At 42.9% G+C, this 14,974-nt stretch overlaps 2 protein-coding genes across 2 annotated transcripts in view; both read right to left on the bottom strand.

The window, feature by feature from the left end:
- Positions 1–842: 842 nt before the first annotated feature.
- Positions 843–2,534, bottom strand: LOC127643530 (piggyBac transposable element-derived protein 4-like). The gene has a single exon (XM_052126324.1). It carries the CDS (start codon positions 2,532–2,534, stop codon positions 843–845), a length of 1,692 nt encoding a protein of 563 aa, XP_051982284.1.
- An 11,887-nt stretch (positions 2,535–14,421) lies between these two features.
- Positions 14,422–14,974, bottom strand: part of chrna6 (cholinergic receptor, nicotinic, alpha 6) — a 32,808-nt gene continuing 32,255 nt past the window's right edge. Inside the window, exon 6 of the mRNA XM_052126896.1 lies at positions 14,422–14,547. Coding sequence (XP_051982856.1) covers positions 14,422–14,547 — 126 coding nt within the window. The remainder of the gene's footprint in view (positions 14,548–14,974) is intronic.

Raw genomic sequence — 14,974 nt, 5'->3', positions numbered from 1 at the left:
CCCGCGATTTCAATCGCCGCGCTGCCTCAACAGACGCGGGACCAAAACCGTGGGGAACGCGAGCCTGACCGTGCTCATCAAAGCACGCCAACCGGAGCGCAGCACTCTCATGGGTAGTGCTTCACAACTTTCACAGGCAGATCCCTCGAGAGTTGCTCAGTGCGTGCTGCGCTCCCAAACAGTTCACACATAAAGCGTGTGTGTCCCTACACGTAATGAAACGAGGGCAGGGGTGCACGCACTTCTTGAACTGTTCGGTGGCCATAATATTTTTAAATCAGACAAACAACACCAAATAAGACAAACAATTTCAACATAGAGCGCTTGCTGAAGAGCGAAAGCTAATGTGTGTGTGTACCGGCGTCACTTTTATGCATCCCGTTATGCCGTCACATGTTACGTCATGACGCAACACCAATCAAGATTGGAATAGTTTCATTCATAATTCAGAGGCGCACGCTAAGGAGCGTTCCCCACAGAGTCGTTTTCAACGACGCAGTGCGAGTTCCCTCGGAAGGGAACAAACAATTTTAAACATTCAGAAGGATTTTATTTCTAAAACAGAACAACATCATTGCCATCAGAACAACAGTAAGGAACACATAACAGAGAAAGAAAGAGAGAAAGAGAGAGAAAGAGAGAAAGAAAGAAAAAGATGGATTTACAAAACCACCTCTAAAAAGTAAATTTGAGCATTTTGTCAGGAATTGTTTTATGAGACTGTAAGTGCTTTATGCAAAAACTATGAGTTAGAATACAAACAGCATAGACAGAATATGAACAGCATATTGTTTTTTTTTCCTACAGATCTTCCTAAGGTACATTCCAGCCTTTTGTCTGCACTACTTTGCACATGATGTGCAGGAAGTGTGTGTGTGCTCCTTGCAGATGTATTTTTTGCATTTCACACAAGTGTTGCTGGTCTTGGTGTCATTTCTGTTGGGACAGACCTGGCACCTGCCACGTTTCCTGCTTGCAGTTTGAACCAATGGAGTGTGCGTCTCCATTTGGATGTCCTTCACAACAGTTGCAGCAGCTGTTGATGCTCTTGGAAGGCACCGTCTTCTCTCGATGTGAGGTTTCACTAGCTCGTAACCCAGCTGCTCCAAGAAAATTCTCCTTCGACTCAGTTTTCCGCTGTTCCAGTCCTTGTTTATTTCACTCCATAACACAAAGGCATTGTAGGCACTCACATCAATGATGTTGAAGAAAATGACAAGTGGCCAACGGGCGGTCATGCGTCGGCAGCTGTAGGTGGCTGTAACCTTGTCCAAATTATCAACCCCTCCCTTTGTCTCATTGTAATCCAGCACCATTTGTGGTTTTCGGTCTTCTCTAGTGCTCAGAACAGCATCTTTGTGCATAGTGCTCATTAGCAGGACATTTTTCCCTTTCTTGGGGCAATAGGAGACGACAGTGGCCTTTTCAGTGAAGGCAAACATTGAAGATGTTACCTTCCTGTTCTTCATCGCAAGAAGCTCAGAGGGAAGTTCTGGCTTATTTTTTCTCACTGTCCCCAACATGGTAACCTTCCTTTTTAGCAGTTCTTCACCCAGGGCGTACGATGTGAAAAAATTATTGCATGTAATGTTATGGCCATTCAGTCCCTCAGCCATGTCTAGTACCACCCTCATGCCTTGATTTTTTTCAGGTGCTTCTCCAGGGGATTTACCCGTGTATACCTGCATATTCCAGGCATAGCTGGACTGTGCATCACATGAGTCCCATATTTTTATGCCATATTTGGCTGGTTTGCTTGGTATGTATTGTCTGAAAGGACAGCACCCACGAAATGGAACCAGACATTCATCCACCGTGATGTGGGGGCCTGGATTGTAAAGAAAGGGTAATCGCTGGACCCACTTGTCCCATACAACCCGTATTGCTGCGAGTTTGTCACGCTCTCGTCTGCCCTGTCTTGTTTCTTTGTCATCAAAGCGTATGACACGGGAGAAAACATGGAATGTCTTTAGAGACATGGTGGCTGGAAATATTGCCCTTCCAGTGTCAGCATTCCAAAGGCTTGCTGTTGCTTCTCCTTTTGACTTGTAGACTCCAGCCAAAATGAGCAACTCAATGTAGGCTTGCAAGTCAGTCACATCAAAGTCTTTCCAACCTTCCCCATACACACGCCTACCCTCTAAGTTTGTCATTTCAAGTACATCCTTTTCAATTGATGGTGTGATGAAAAGATCAAATGCTGATTTTATATCTTGGACATGGCTGACAGCATATCTAGTGGGCCCTGGAACCATTTTGATGACATTAGCAGCACTAAGTCTACCCTGTCGTTCAGGTGGTGAGCGGGACCATGATAACTTTCCATTTTTGGAAGGTAATGGGTTTGTGGGTGGTTGAGAGACAACAGGAGGGTCAACATTAGGAGTATCATTCTCATCTGAGGAGGATGCCTCATAATCAGGGTCCTCCTCAATATTATCATCGGTCTCAGACACATTCTCCTCTATGTCACTTTCACTGTCAAAAAACTGTGACAAAATCTCATAGACAGAAAATCTTTGCTTAGATGTCATTTTCAAATGAAAGAGATGGAGAACATAGAGAGCACACAGAGCACAAAGAGAAATGGTTTAGAAGGCTTCTGCTCATGCTTTTATAATGTTTGCTCCTCCCTTTGTTTGGTAAACCATGAGAATTATGTTTTCCCTCCCCACGGCACGGGAAATATCAAAGTTCTCGCAAAAATTATGTTTTCCCTCCCCATGGCACGGGAAATATCAAAGTTCTCGCAAAAATGATGTTTTCCCCTCCCCCATGGCACGGGAAACATCAAAGTTCTCATGAGAATTATGTCCCATGTCATGTGAACTACTAGTGGTTCTCGCAATACTACAGATATGGTTATGTTAGGTTAGAGCCCTAAAACAGAGGGAAGTTTTTTTGAATATAATTTTGAATATGTAAAATTGTAATGCACATTATAAAATTATAACATGTTATAGTGACCTCAATAAAACAACCAAAACAAATGTGTGTGAAATTTTAATATTTCTTCTATTTTATACAGCTAAAAGTGCCTGGGGTCAAATTGACCCCAAGGAACACCGATGCTACAAAATGTGTACAGGACATTGAAAAAATATCAGCAGGTTAATTTGATGTTTACAGAGTTGTCCCCATTAAATTAGGAAAAGTCATTAAATCTGAAGCAAAAAAAAAACAAAAAAAAACATGTTTTTACATACGTTAAACATTGAATGGGGTCAAATTGACCCCAAAGATAATAGGAGGGTTAAAGGATTTAAAGAATCTGCTCCTGCTTCTCCTCTCTTCCACTCCTCGACACCCAACATTACACACTTATTCGTGCTTTATCTTAAGCCTGATATGCTGAAAACGGCTCCGTTAATGTTTTCACATTCACAATTATTAATGACATCCAAATCACATACCGTCATTACATACTTTCAATTCAAAAATGTAATTTCGCAAAATGGAAAATAGTTTGCACTCTTGGAAATTACTTATAGTTGGTACAACATTTTAATCATAAAACAGTGGTCACATTTTTCATATTTAGTTAGATACTTACATCTTACATGACACTAACACTCTTTACCTGAACTGTTTGCTTATGCACGGCTCAGGAATAATCCATGAGGTTCCCACTTAGCATCTTAAACTTGAGTCCCGCCTTAATCGATTTGATTGGTTATCTCAAAATACATTGACGAGCGGTGTTAGACTACTGTGTATGCTAAAAATTCAACTTTTTAAACCAGTATGTTATTCCTGCAACAACTTAAGGACAATTATACAGTAGCACATAATGTATTGCATTAGAACAGCAACAAGGATAAGGACAATTGGGCCATGTCTGATTATTGGAAGGGACTTTTGCCCCTCAATGTATATTGCAGTTACGGCCCTGACACAAATTCATAAATGTAATTTTTAAGCTTAGATATTTTTTATGTAACCACCAAACATTTTTAGCTGAAGAAATATGATACAAGCCACTAGCCAGGTGGCTGTTATTACATTGAAATTTTAGTGGTCACACTAAGATTTTACCACGAAAATAATGTAAATTTTAAGGAGATACAGGGTAAAACAATTATTGTGCAAAAAAATCTAAATGTAAACTCTGCCTTCCAAAACTTCATATCCTATCTACTGCAAATTATTCCATGTAAAATCTAAAGAATTCTAAAATGTACATGGCATATCTTGCCACCACCTGATGAACACATTTGAATAATTATTTAAATTATCACTCTGTGTGACATATGATGTGTCACTAGATCTTTGGAAAGGTTTTGTCCATCAAATGCATTAAAAATGTCCAAATACATGATCCACGATCTAATGCACATGTCACAGTCCTGTCTCTCAGTCTCTGTCTGACAGGACCATGGTATTATCCGGCCATGTCTGTCTTCGTGTGAGCTTGTGGTCCCTGTTTTATATCCGGCCACACTGGGGTGTCTGCGTCCTGGCTTCCTGTTAGTTCGGTTCCGGTCTGTGTCGGGACCCAGACATTCATACTCCTTGTCTATAGATTCCACGGACACGCGATGCGCTCGCTTTGCACCAAATGCCCAGGTCACGAGCTGTCTTCATGTTTGTGCTGAGTTTTGGTCACTTCTTTGAGGTGTCAGGTGTGCATGTGGCCAAACTCCCACCCAAGTGCCTGCTCTTGTCTTGTTTGTCGATAGGCATAAGTGTATATTGCCTCATTGTCTTGGCGATGTGGGCTCATGGAAGAGGTGGAAGGGCTGGGGCCCATCTCCTTCTGAGATTTTGTGAGGTATGTCTACCACCAGAAGGAGTGGATAACACCTGAGTACAGGCAGCTCTCCCACATTGGACATTCTACCATTCCAGCCGGAGACTGTAAAGCCCCCAGCAATTCCCGAACGCATACGAGGATGAGAAAAGGGGCACCTTCTTCTCAGTCGCAGCCAGTGCCTCCAGCCACGAAGGCTCCCCTGCTGCTGCCAGCATCCACGGCCAATGAACCAGCGTCAATGCCTGCCATGGCCAACAAGCCAGCGCCCATGCCTGCCATGGCCAATGAGCCAGTGCCTACGTCTGCCACAGTCAACAAGCCTGTTCCCGAAGCCACATTCGACCCAATGTCAGCGTTCCTGTTCTTGACAGGAACGCTGACATTCGACCCAATGTCAGCGTTCCTGTTCTTGACAGCTGCTCCCACAGCCATGCTGCTGGCCATCCAGATGCTTGGGTCAAGAGCTGTCTTCATGTTTATGCTTAGGTTCATTTACTTTGGTGAGTTGTTCATGTTGTATTGTTTTCTAGTCAGTACCTGTGTGTACTTCTGTGTTCCAGCCTTCCTGTTCCTGTGTGGTCTGGTTGGTCCTGTTTCCCTCTACCATTCCTTGGATTAATTTAGTCCCCTTCAGGGTTGTTTATGTTTTCCCCCTCATGGGATTTTGTTTTTTGTATTATTGTATTATTATTTTTGTATAACCAAAGTATTTTTGTTTTTTTGAACTCTGCATTTGGGTCCTTCTACTCACCAGACCCATGACAATGCATAGCCTAAATGCCTTACCAATTGCATTAGTATGGTAAAGTTAGTTTCAATTTCGCAAATTGCTTTTGTTGTTGGATTTAAAAATGTACATGAAAGTGCTTTTTTTAATATTTTGAGACTTTTTTACTTTTTTTTTTTCTTTTTTTTTTCTGACATTGATTTATATAACTGTTCAGATCTGTTACCACACATGGATTATGTCTTTTTATGCCGAAATTGCTGGAGTTAGTCCACATTTGTTAAAAAAGCCCTGAATAACTGGTCCATAATTCTAGAAACTCTCCCATAAGAAATGCATGTTAACAGTACTTTATTATCCTTCTAAAATACATGTGACATCAAACAAAAACTAGGTCAGAGATAATCCAAAATTAACCCAAAAGTAATTAGATTAGATTGCTTAAAACCAGTAATCTAAGAGATAATGTAATTAACGGTTTAACATTTTTGTCATTTAATTTGCAGTGTAGTACCATATTAAAATTATGTAGTAATCTAACCAGCATTGTGATTCCAAGTTTTCAACAATCTCTCATAACTTCCTAACTTATTTACAGCTTTTTTGAGTTTAATTTGATTATGTAATGTAAATACAGTGCATAATTGTTCGCTGCAAACTGACTTGCTAGCTCACTCCATGTGGAATTTAAATTTCACAGTGGTACATGATTATGACTATGCAGGTATTTAGTCAAAGAGTCCTGAAACTGCTTTTACACTTAAGAAATTATTATCAAAAGCTGCTAATTCAAAAGGCCTAATACCACTAAAACCAACCATAAAACCAGAAGCACTTTCAACCCCTGCTAGAGCAGTCAAGCCAAGATAAGCATATGCTTTTCCCAGACACACAACACAGAAACAGTCAATACTTGCTGAGTTCTACACACATGCAGTAAGACAAGAGAGATGATAGAGTGTTTAACAAAAATAACTTATTTTTATTTGAAAAACAATTTTTTTTTTTTTTTTTTTACAAATGTGTCAGAAGCTGACAAGTGGAAGTGAGGGGAAAATGAAATGCTGATATAAAAGAGTGGATTATGTCTCTGATGGAGCAAGAGAAAGAGAGCAGGAGAGTGAGAGGGTGGGAGGGAAAGCAGTCATTTTAATAGTCTGCACAGAACAGTTAAGGATTTGGACTCAAACATCATTGTCATTACATCTGCATAAAATAAGTAAGATCTTCCCATGTGGTTAAGAGGGATGAGACACACTAAAAAAAAAACGGATTAATTAAACTCATTCTAAACACAAATTATTTGGCATAATTGGGTCCTGATTAGCCATTTTAATTCTGGAATGCAGTCATGTTACAACTCAAAGTTATTTATAGATCACCCACATTCTTGACTAATTTCATCATGTACACAAGGCTGCCTGCTTTTCCTCTAACACAGTGTCCTAACCAGGCATGCCACCTCAAAGCAACAAGCAAAAAGATCTTTATAATAAAATATATTTCATGTTAATCCAAATTCCGTTGTAAACAGCCATGGCAATGACAAGCAACGAATCACAGTAAATTTTGTCTATTTGTTTTTTGTTGCGTCAGGTAGCCCCATCAACACTTAAAACTCACTGGGAAAAATCCCACTCTGTATATTAAAGAGGTCATGAAATGGAGAATAACATTTTCCTTGAAATTTAGACATATAAGATGTAACTGTACTATAAAAACATACTGTACATTTCAGAACTTCCTCTAAGTCTAAAGGAGCATTTAGAGTTGCCACCCTGCTATAAAACATCTCATTTTTAAATCTGTCTGTTTGTGACGTCAAGACACATTGCTGATTTATATTTTCATATCCCACAATATGCGTCATCGCACACTTGGCCCCACACACTGGTGCGTAGTTTGAAAGAGCAGGCCTAACTATTTCTGAACACCAAAGGGAACCCATATTTGAATTATTTTGTATACAAACTTGAACTACACAGACTCACTGACTGCTGCCATGTATCTCCCCACTTTTAAAAGACATGTTGTCAAGTTACAACTCTGAAAGGGAGAAGCAACTGTCTTTCATTCAGCTGTTGTTTTGAGCACAAACACGTCATGGATACGTTCTTTCGGCCATCTGCACTATTCTTAATTGTTGGTGTATGTAAACGTGAACTAGATGGGGGCCTTGACCGTTTCGATGTGTTTCTGGCGGTGTTCACCTCAGTGGGCCTACAGTATGTGTATGAATCATTTCACCGTTCTTTGAACTATGTGTGTGCATTTTTTTTCTTCAGCTCATGTCAGTGTGGATTGTGAACCAGTCATAATACGATTCAATCTTTGCAAAGGAACTGCTATGGAAGAATGGAACAGTTAAAAACATTTAGATGCAATCAAAAACCAAAGTAAACCATTTAATTCATGAATATTTCAAATGTCATGACTATTTGATAGTTTATGGTGCTGAGTGTTAACATTTGAGGTTGAGCTGAACACTTTATTGTATTCAGATGCAAAGTGTTGGATGTACGTTATGTGTAAACCAGCAATTTTGTTTTATAATGTTGAGGGGCTTGTTACTTCTCCTCCATTTGAGTTTTCTGAATTTGAGGGGCTCCATTATGTCAGCCAATCATAACATAGGGTGTTTACATTGAAGTTATAAGGACGTGCTTAAGCCAAAACCGGGCGTTTCAGACAGTGGGGCAAAAACAAGGAAGAAAATTATCATATATTACAAAATTATGACTGTTTTGGTGCAAAAAACGTATAGAACATTATTAGTGGTCCTCAGGGAAGATAATACAGTTTTTTTCGATTGCTAAACGACAGTGAGCACAACTGGAGCTACATGTGCAAAACTCTAGTTCGTTTTTCATTGCTTGAACACAGTTTTCAAAACTCTACACACTTATCCCATGACTTTAACCACAACCTGCACAACACTGTGGATTTACAGCACTTTGTTCAAATGCTAACACACTGCTGTCAAACCTGTGAACCACACATTCAAAACAGAATAGATTTCAGCCTTGTGCCTTTCAAACACTGCTGATTGCAATTTCAGCTGAAAGGCTAAGCAGGTGTCTTGTTTTAGACTTGTTAGTGAACACACACACACACACACATATATATATATATATATATATATATATATATATATATATATATATATATATATATATATAGGTAGAGCTCAGAAAGACTAATTTTGGAAATGGAACAAGGAAGACGGGTTCGTGGAGGGAGAAGGGTGGCAGGGAGTGGCCTGATGCTAGAGAGAGGCAGGATTAGCCCCTCAATTATTTGTTCGAATTACAGTATGTACTTTTAGTTTCTACCTTTTTTTTCTCATTACTGTAATTCCGTAAATTACTACAGACTATTGAAGAAAACTGCTAATTTTCATTTACCTTAAAGAATTGTTATGTTCTAAAAATGTAAATAAATCATGTGAAAGAATGTCACTCTTTTCTTTGAAGAAAATATGACTTTGTATGAAGTCACTGAAATTGTTCAAACTGTAAAGATGAAAAGTTTGTATTTTGTGTATTGGTGTTTGATGCTAGTGTTTTTACTCTCAGTGTGTTCTGAGTGACAGTGTGTGTTATCTCAATGAGGGTTGTGCATAGTGTTTGGCTGCACTGAGCCTGTTTTGAGCCATGTGTTAAGAGTTGTGTTGCTTGGAATGAGTTTTGCAGGTGATGTGAACTGTTTAGCTCAGGTGACTGTTGGTAGTGCAGACTGTAGTTAGAGTTTTGCACATGTAGCTCCAGTTGTGCTCACTGTTGTTTAACAAACGAAAAAAAACTGTAAAATGACAAAAAAAATAGCACTTCATGACCCCTTTAAACAGCAAACATGGACGAGGTGAAATTGATTGAGAAGCTGAGGAACATCAGATTTTAGATGACAAATCCCTCAAGTTCCACAAGGAAAACCATGAATAGAAGGCCATCTAGAGATGCATCACTGAAGTCATGGAAATACAAGGAAAATGCTCTTAGTTCCCCTTCTGTCACTCACTCGACGTTGTGTCGATTGTAGTGACACAAGCGGCTTCTTTCGGGAGCCTCGGATAACTCTGGATATGAAAAAGGCCAATGCCAAAATGAATTTGCATGTCCCACCCCCAGAATTTGCATGTCCCACCCCCGGACGCAACCTTGCCTCCCGATGCAACACTACCTGCTTCCCAATGCTGTGAAGCCCCACCGGGTATGTCAAAAACGATCGACCCGCTTACACTTTCCAACCCATTGCGCTGGTTGGCCAGGACTCTGCAATGTGATTACTTCATCGTACCCAAAAAGGAGGTGGGTTGAGGCCAATCATGGACCTGCAAGTTCTCAACTGGGCTCTGCACAAATTCCCATTCAAGATGCTCATGCAAAAACACATTCTATCGTGCGTCCAGCATCAAGATTGTTTCCCAGCGGTAGACCTGAAGGATGCGTACTTCCACGTCTCGATTCTGCCCCGACACTGTCACTTTCTACGGTTAGCGTTCGAGGGCCGAGCATACCAGTACAAGTTCCTGCCCTTCCGTGTGTCCCTGTCTCCTCGCGTCTTCTAAGATTGCAGAGGCCACCCTTGCCCCATGACGACTGGCTGATCTTAGCTCACTCTTGAAAGGCACTATGCGCCCACAGGGACCAGGTGCTCAGACACCTCAGCCATCTAGGTCTTCAGATCTCCCCGGTTCAGGGCATCTCTTTTCTCGGCATGGAGTTAGACTCTCATTCATTGCCTCTCATAATTCAAAGTAGGCACCGCAGTTCCTCTTAAGCAGTTCCAGAGGCACCTGGAGCATATGGCATCCTCAGACACGGTAGTGCAGCTAGTGTTGATGCATATGCGAACGCTCCAGCACTGGCTCCAGACTTGATTCACGAAATTGGCATGGTGCCACAGATCTTCACGCCCCTCTGCCATCAGCAATTCAACCCCTGGACAGACCTCTGTTTCCTGCAGACCGGAGTCCCCCTACAGCAGGTGACCAGGTGCGTCGTGGTCACCATAAATGCCTCCAAACAGGGTTGGAGAGCCATAAGCAACAGGCACGCAGCCACCGGTTCCTGGTCGGGCCCGCAGTTATGTTGGCACATCAACTGCCTAGAGTTGCTGGCTCTAATTCTTGCACTGTGGAGGTTTCTCCTGCTGATCCGAGGCAAGCACGTCTTGATCCGTTCAGACAGCATCGCAACGTTAGCGTACATATATTGCCAAGGCTTGTGCGCTCTAGTCATATGTCACAACTCGCACGCCATCTCCTCCTTTAGAGTCAGCACCGACTGAGGCGCTGCACGCCACTCATATCCCGGACAGCTTCAACAGGACAGCGGACGCACTTTCATGACAGGCTCTGCTCAATGGAGAGTGAAGGCTCCACCCCCAGGCAGTTCAGCTGATCTGGGACCATTATTGCAAAGCACAGGTAGACCTGTTTGCTTCCCAGGAGAACTCCCATTGCCCGCTCTGATACTCCCTCATGTCGGAGGTAAGTCCCCTCAGGACAGATGTGCTGGCACACTGTGCCAGTATGCATTTCCCCCAGTGAGCCTACTTGCACAGGTGCTGTGCAAGGTCAGGGAGGATGGGGAACAAGTTACTCTAGTGGACCCTTACTGGCCCACCCAGACTTGGTTCTCAGATCTTACGCTCCTCACAACAGCACCTCCCTGGCAAATCCCCCTGAGAAAATACCTTTTTCGGGGACGGGGCACATTCTGGAATCCGCGCCCAGACCTCTGGAACCTCCATGTCTGGCCCCTGGACAGGATGTGGAAGATCTGAATGGTCTAACAACCAGCTGTCGTAGACACCATCAGCCAAGCCAGAGCTCCCTCCACCAGCATCTTTATGCCCTGAAAAGGCGCCTGTTCGCGAATTGGTGTACTTCCCGATCTGAAAACCCGCAGAGGTGCACAGTCGGGTCAGTGCTCTCATTCCTACAGGGAAAGCTGGAGGGGCAGCTGTCCCCCTCCACCTTAAATGTATATGTTGCCGCTATAGCGGCCCACCATGATGCGTGGGCGGTAAGTCCCTAGGAAAGCACAACCTGATTATCAGGTTTCTAAGAGGTGCCCGGAGGCTGAACAGGCCATGCCTGTTCCCCTCATGGGATCTTTCCATGGACTTTTCAGGCCTTCAGAGAGCCCCCTTTGAGCCTCTAGAATCAGTCGAGCTAAGTGCCCTCTCCCAGAAGACGGCCCTCATAATTGCGCTCGCTTCCATCAAGAGGGTTGGAGACCTGCAAGCGTTCTCTGTCAGCAACACTAGCCTGGAGTTCGGTCCAGCAGATGCTCAGGTCATCCTAAGACCTCAACCAGGCTATGTGCCCAAGGTTCCTACGACCCCTTTTAGGGACCAGGTAGTGAACTTGCAAGCACTGCCCCGGGAGGAGGCAGACCCAGCCTTATTGTTGCTGTGTCCGGTGCATGCTTTGCGTACCTATTTGGACTGCACACAGAGCTTTAGTCTCTTTGAGCAGCTCTTTGTTTGCTTTGGCAGAGAGCGGAAAGGGAACACTGTCTCCAAACAGAGTCTTGCCCACTGGGTAGTTGACACCATTGCATTGGCCTATCAGACCCAGTCCGTGCCCGCCCCCTTGTGGGTTCGAGCACACTCTACAAAGAGTGTGGCGTCCTCGTAGGCACTGGCCAACGGCACCTTTCTAGCAGACATCTGTAGAACAGCAGGCTGGGTGACACCCAATACCTTTGCAAGATTCTACAATCTCCGAGTTGAGTCACTTTCATCTCGTGTTTTGCCAGGTCCGAGCATGTAGAACTCTGTAACATGGGACAACTGACCTGGTGTACCATTTATGCTTGCGCCTTTCCCCTCCACTGAGGCGAAAACATGTCATTTTACCCCCAGGTGAGTCAACAAAAGCTTGTGCTCCCTGGATGTTTTTCCTCCCTAGCCCTCTGGTCCGTGAATTCAGCGAAGGAATTCCCGACCAGACCCACTATGGGTACTAACTACTCTGTACTGGAACAGGTGCTCCACAGGGTTTGGCCATCATGGATTAATCCCCCTGAGTGTTTTCCATGGTACGGTTCCCCCGCCGGTGGACCCGCATCTCTTGGGCAGTTCCCTTTGCTCCCCCGGTTGCCTTGTTTGTAGCAACGCCTCCCTTGCTAGGTAGGATCTACCACCAAATTTTTCATCCCCCTAGTCTAGGCAGGATGTGGTCTCCACGGGGTCTTTTCCCACCGAAAGAATAGGACTGGAAAAGAACGCCTTCCCCGATGCGTATTATAGCTAGATGGCCCCAGCTGCATCTAACACTCTATGAAGGGAAGATAGAGTAGAAAAGGCCTGCTCCCATGATCGCCACATTGCTTGTTCCCACCCCTCAAGGGAATCCTTGGTCGGATGCCAGGAACCTAATAAAAACAATATGATGTCTTAGTGGGACATTGGGGAGGATTACATTCAGTCTGTTGTTCATGCGCCTTTGGCACGCTATAGCCTGCTGCACCAGCATCAACAGATCATGTAACATGGTCAGTGTAGGTGGCACTATTGAATAGGGACCCCTTGTGTCACTACAATCGACACAACGTTGAGTGAGTGACAGAAGGGAAACATCTAGGTTACTAGTCTAACCCCCGTTCCCTGATGGAGGGAACGAGACGTTGTGTCCCCCTTGCCATAACACTGTACCAAGCCGCTGTAATGGCCGAACCTTGTTCTCGGCTCCTCAGTGTAAAACCTGACATTCCACCTTTTATACCCGTATGTCCGGGGGCAGGACATGCAAATTCTGTTTGCCAATTTGGCATTGGCTTTTTTCATATTCAGAGGTATCCGAGGCTCCTGAAAGAAGCCCCTTCTGTCACTACAATCGACACAATGTCACGTTCCCTCCATTAGGGAACGGGGGATACGCTATTAACCTAGACGTTTTATGCTCTTCAGCAGGATGGGGTGGGGTCTGAAAAAATCTGGAAAATGGTATCCACTACAAGTTATTACTTCTCTAAAAATTGCAATCAGATTACATAACGGATTACTTCATGAAAAAATAAATTACATTACTAATTTCGCTCAACAAATTCAAAATAATCTTTATTTTCCTCCTCGTTTATTTTTGCGAACAAGTCATGCATGCACTTAAAATACAAAACGTTAGTGACTCTTCAGCTGTCACAGGAATGTATATATACTTTATGGGCGTATATGAACATAATTTATGTTTTATAATTTAGAATATGTAGTTATGTACTTAAAAGTAATACAAAGACTTTAAAGTAACTGTAATATTATTACAATAATTTAAAATGTAATTTGTTACACTCCTTTTGACTAAAAGTAACAAGATTACAGTAGCTAATTACTTTGTAATCGGATTACGCCCAAGACTGGCCCTGTCTGTTTACAACATGGTGTGAGGGTTTAGTGAACTGATCTACAGTATACAACACATTTCTTCCTGTATAAGCTGGATATCCTTTACTCTGGTAAGAAAAACACCATCACTGTCTGTTGCAGACTTTCCTGAGTTGATTGTTAGTTAAAAGAAGATGGCCATTTTGTTTTGTATAAAATGACATGTATCTTGTGAGAATGTGGAATGTAATGGGTTGTGAGTTGTGGCAACACATCAGTCTAATTAATATTCTTATGGAGTAAGTTATACTAACATTAGAAAGTTCTAAGTTGATTACAAAGTTCTGCAATGGTAAATTTTTAGAGTCCCTGATTGTTAAGAGTAGTCTCTGATTAGTGGCGAATAAAAAAACAGAACAACTAATTAGCTATTTGCTGCACAAGGACATCATTACATAGTTGTAGAATTTTGCTGTAGTGACAGAATAAATGTGATTTTAATTAAATACGATAGCATGTCAGTGACTCAGATAATTGTTGAAACAGATATTAAGTGTCTTTAGTTGGTTGGAACAGGTGCTGTAGGCTGACATCTGTGTTTCATTGTCAGTTATGAGAGGAAGCCAATGAGAGGTTGTAGGAAGAGGCCCAAAGTCCCAAGCACACACACCAGCACAAAGACCCACAGGAAGATGCGGTCAATCACCATAGCAACATACTTCCAATCATCCTCCACCTAAGAGAGAGAGGGCACACAATAAACAGAGAAAAATGGGGAAATGGGGAAGGTTAATAAATTAAAGAAAACAGAGGTTCCCCTTCTGTCGCTCTCTCCACGTTGTGTCGGAGAAGCGACACTAGGGGTCTCTCTTGAGCGACGATATTCACCTCTGATCTATGAAAAAAGGCCAATGAGAGTTGGCAGCCAGTATTTGCATGTCCCGCCCCCGGACATACGGGTATTTAAGAGGCGCAAATACGGGAGTTCATTCAGAAAATTTCTTCGGAGCCGATGGTCTGTCTGCAGTTTGCTGCGAGTTACACGCCACTTAAACGTTCCTGTTTTCCTCTGACGATCTGCATGCTGTTGGATCTTGATGGCGCACAACAGCGGCTTTCTCCTTCTCAGTGCACGGCGTGCATTGTTGCCCCTGAGCGCCGAC

Source organism: Xyrauchen texanus, chromosome 5, assembly GCF_025860055.1.
Source record: "Xyrauchen texanus isolate HMW12.3.18 chromosome 5, RBS_HiC_50CHRs, whole genome shotgun sequence".
NCBI lineage: Eukaryota > Metazoa > Chordata > Actinopteri > Cypriniformes > Catostomidae > Xyrauchen > Xyrauchen texanus.
This window is presented reverse-complemented; position numbering and strand designations above follow the sequence as displayed.

Excerpts from the sequence above, each read along its gene's own strand:
- LOC127643530 (XM_052126324.1), bottom strand. The coding sequence starts at position 2,534 with ATGACATCTAAGCAAAGATTTTCTGTCTATGAGATTTTGTCACAGTTT.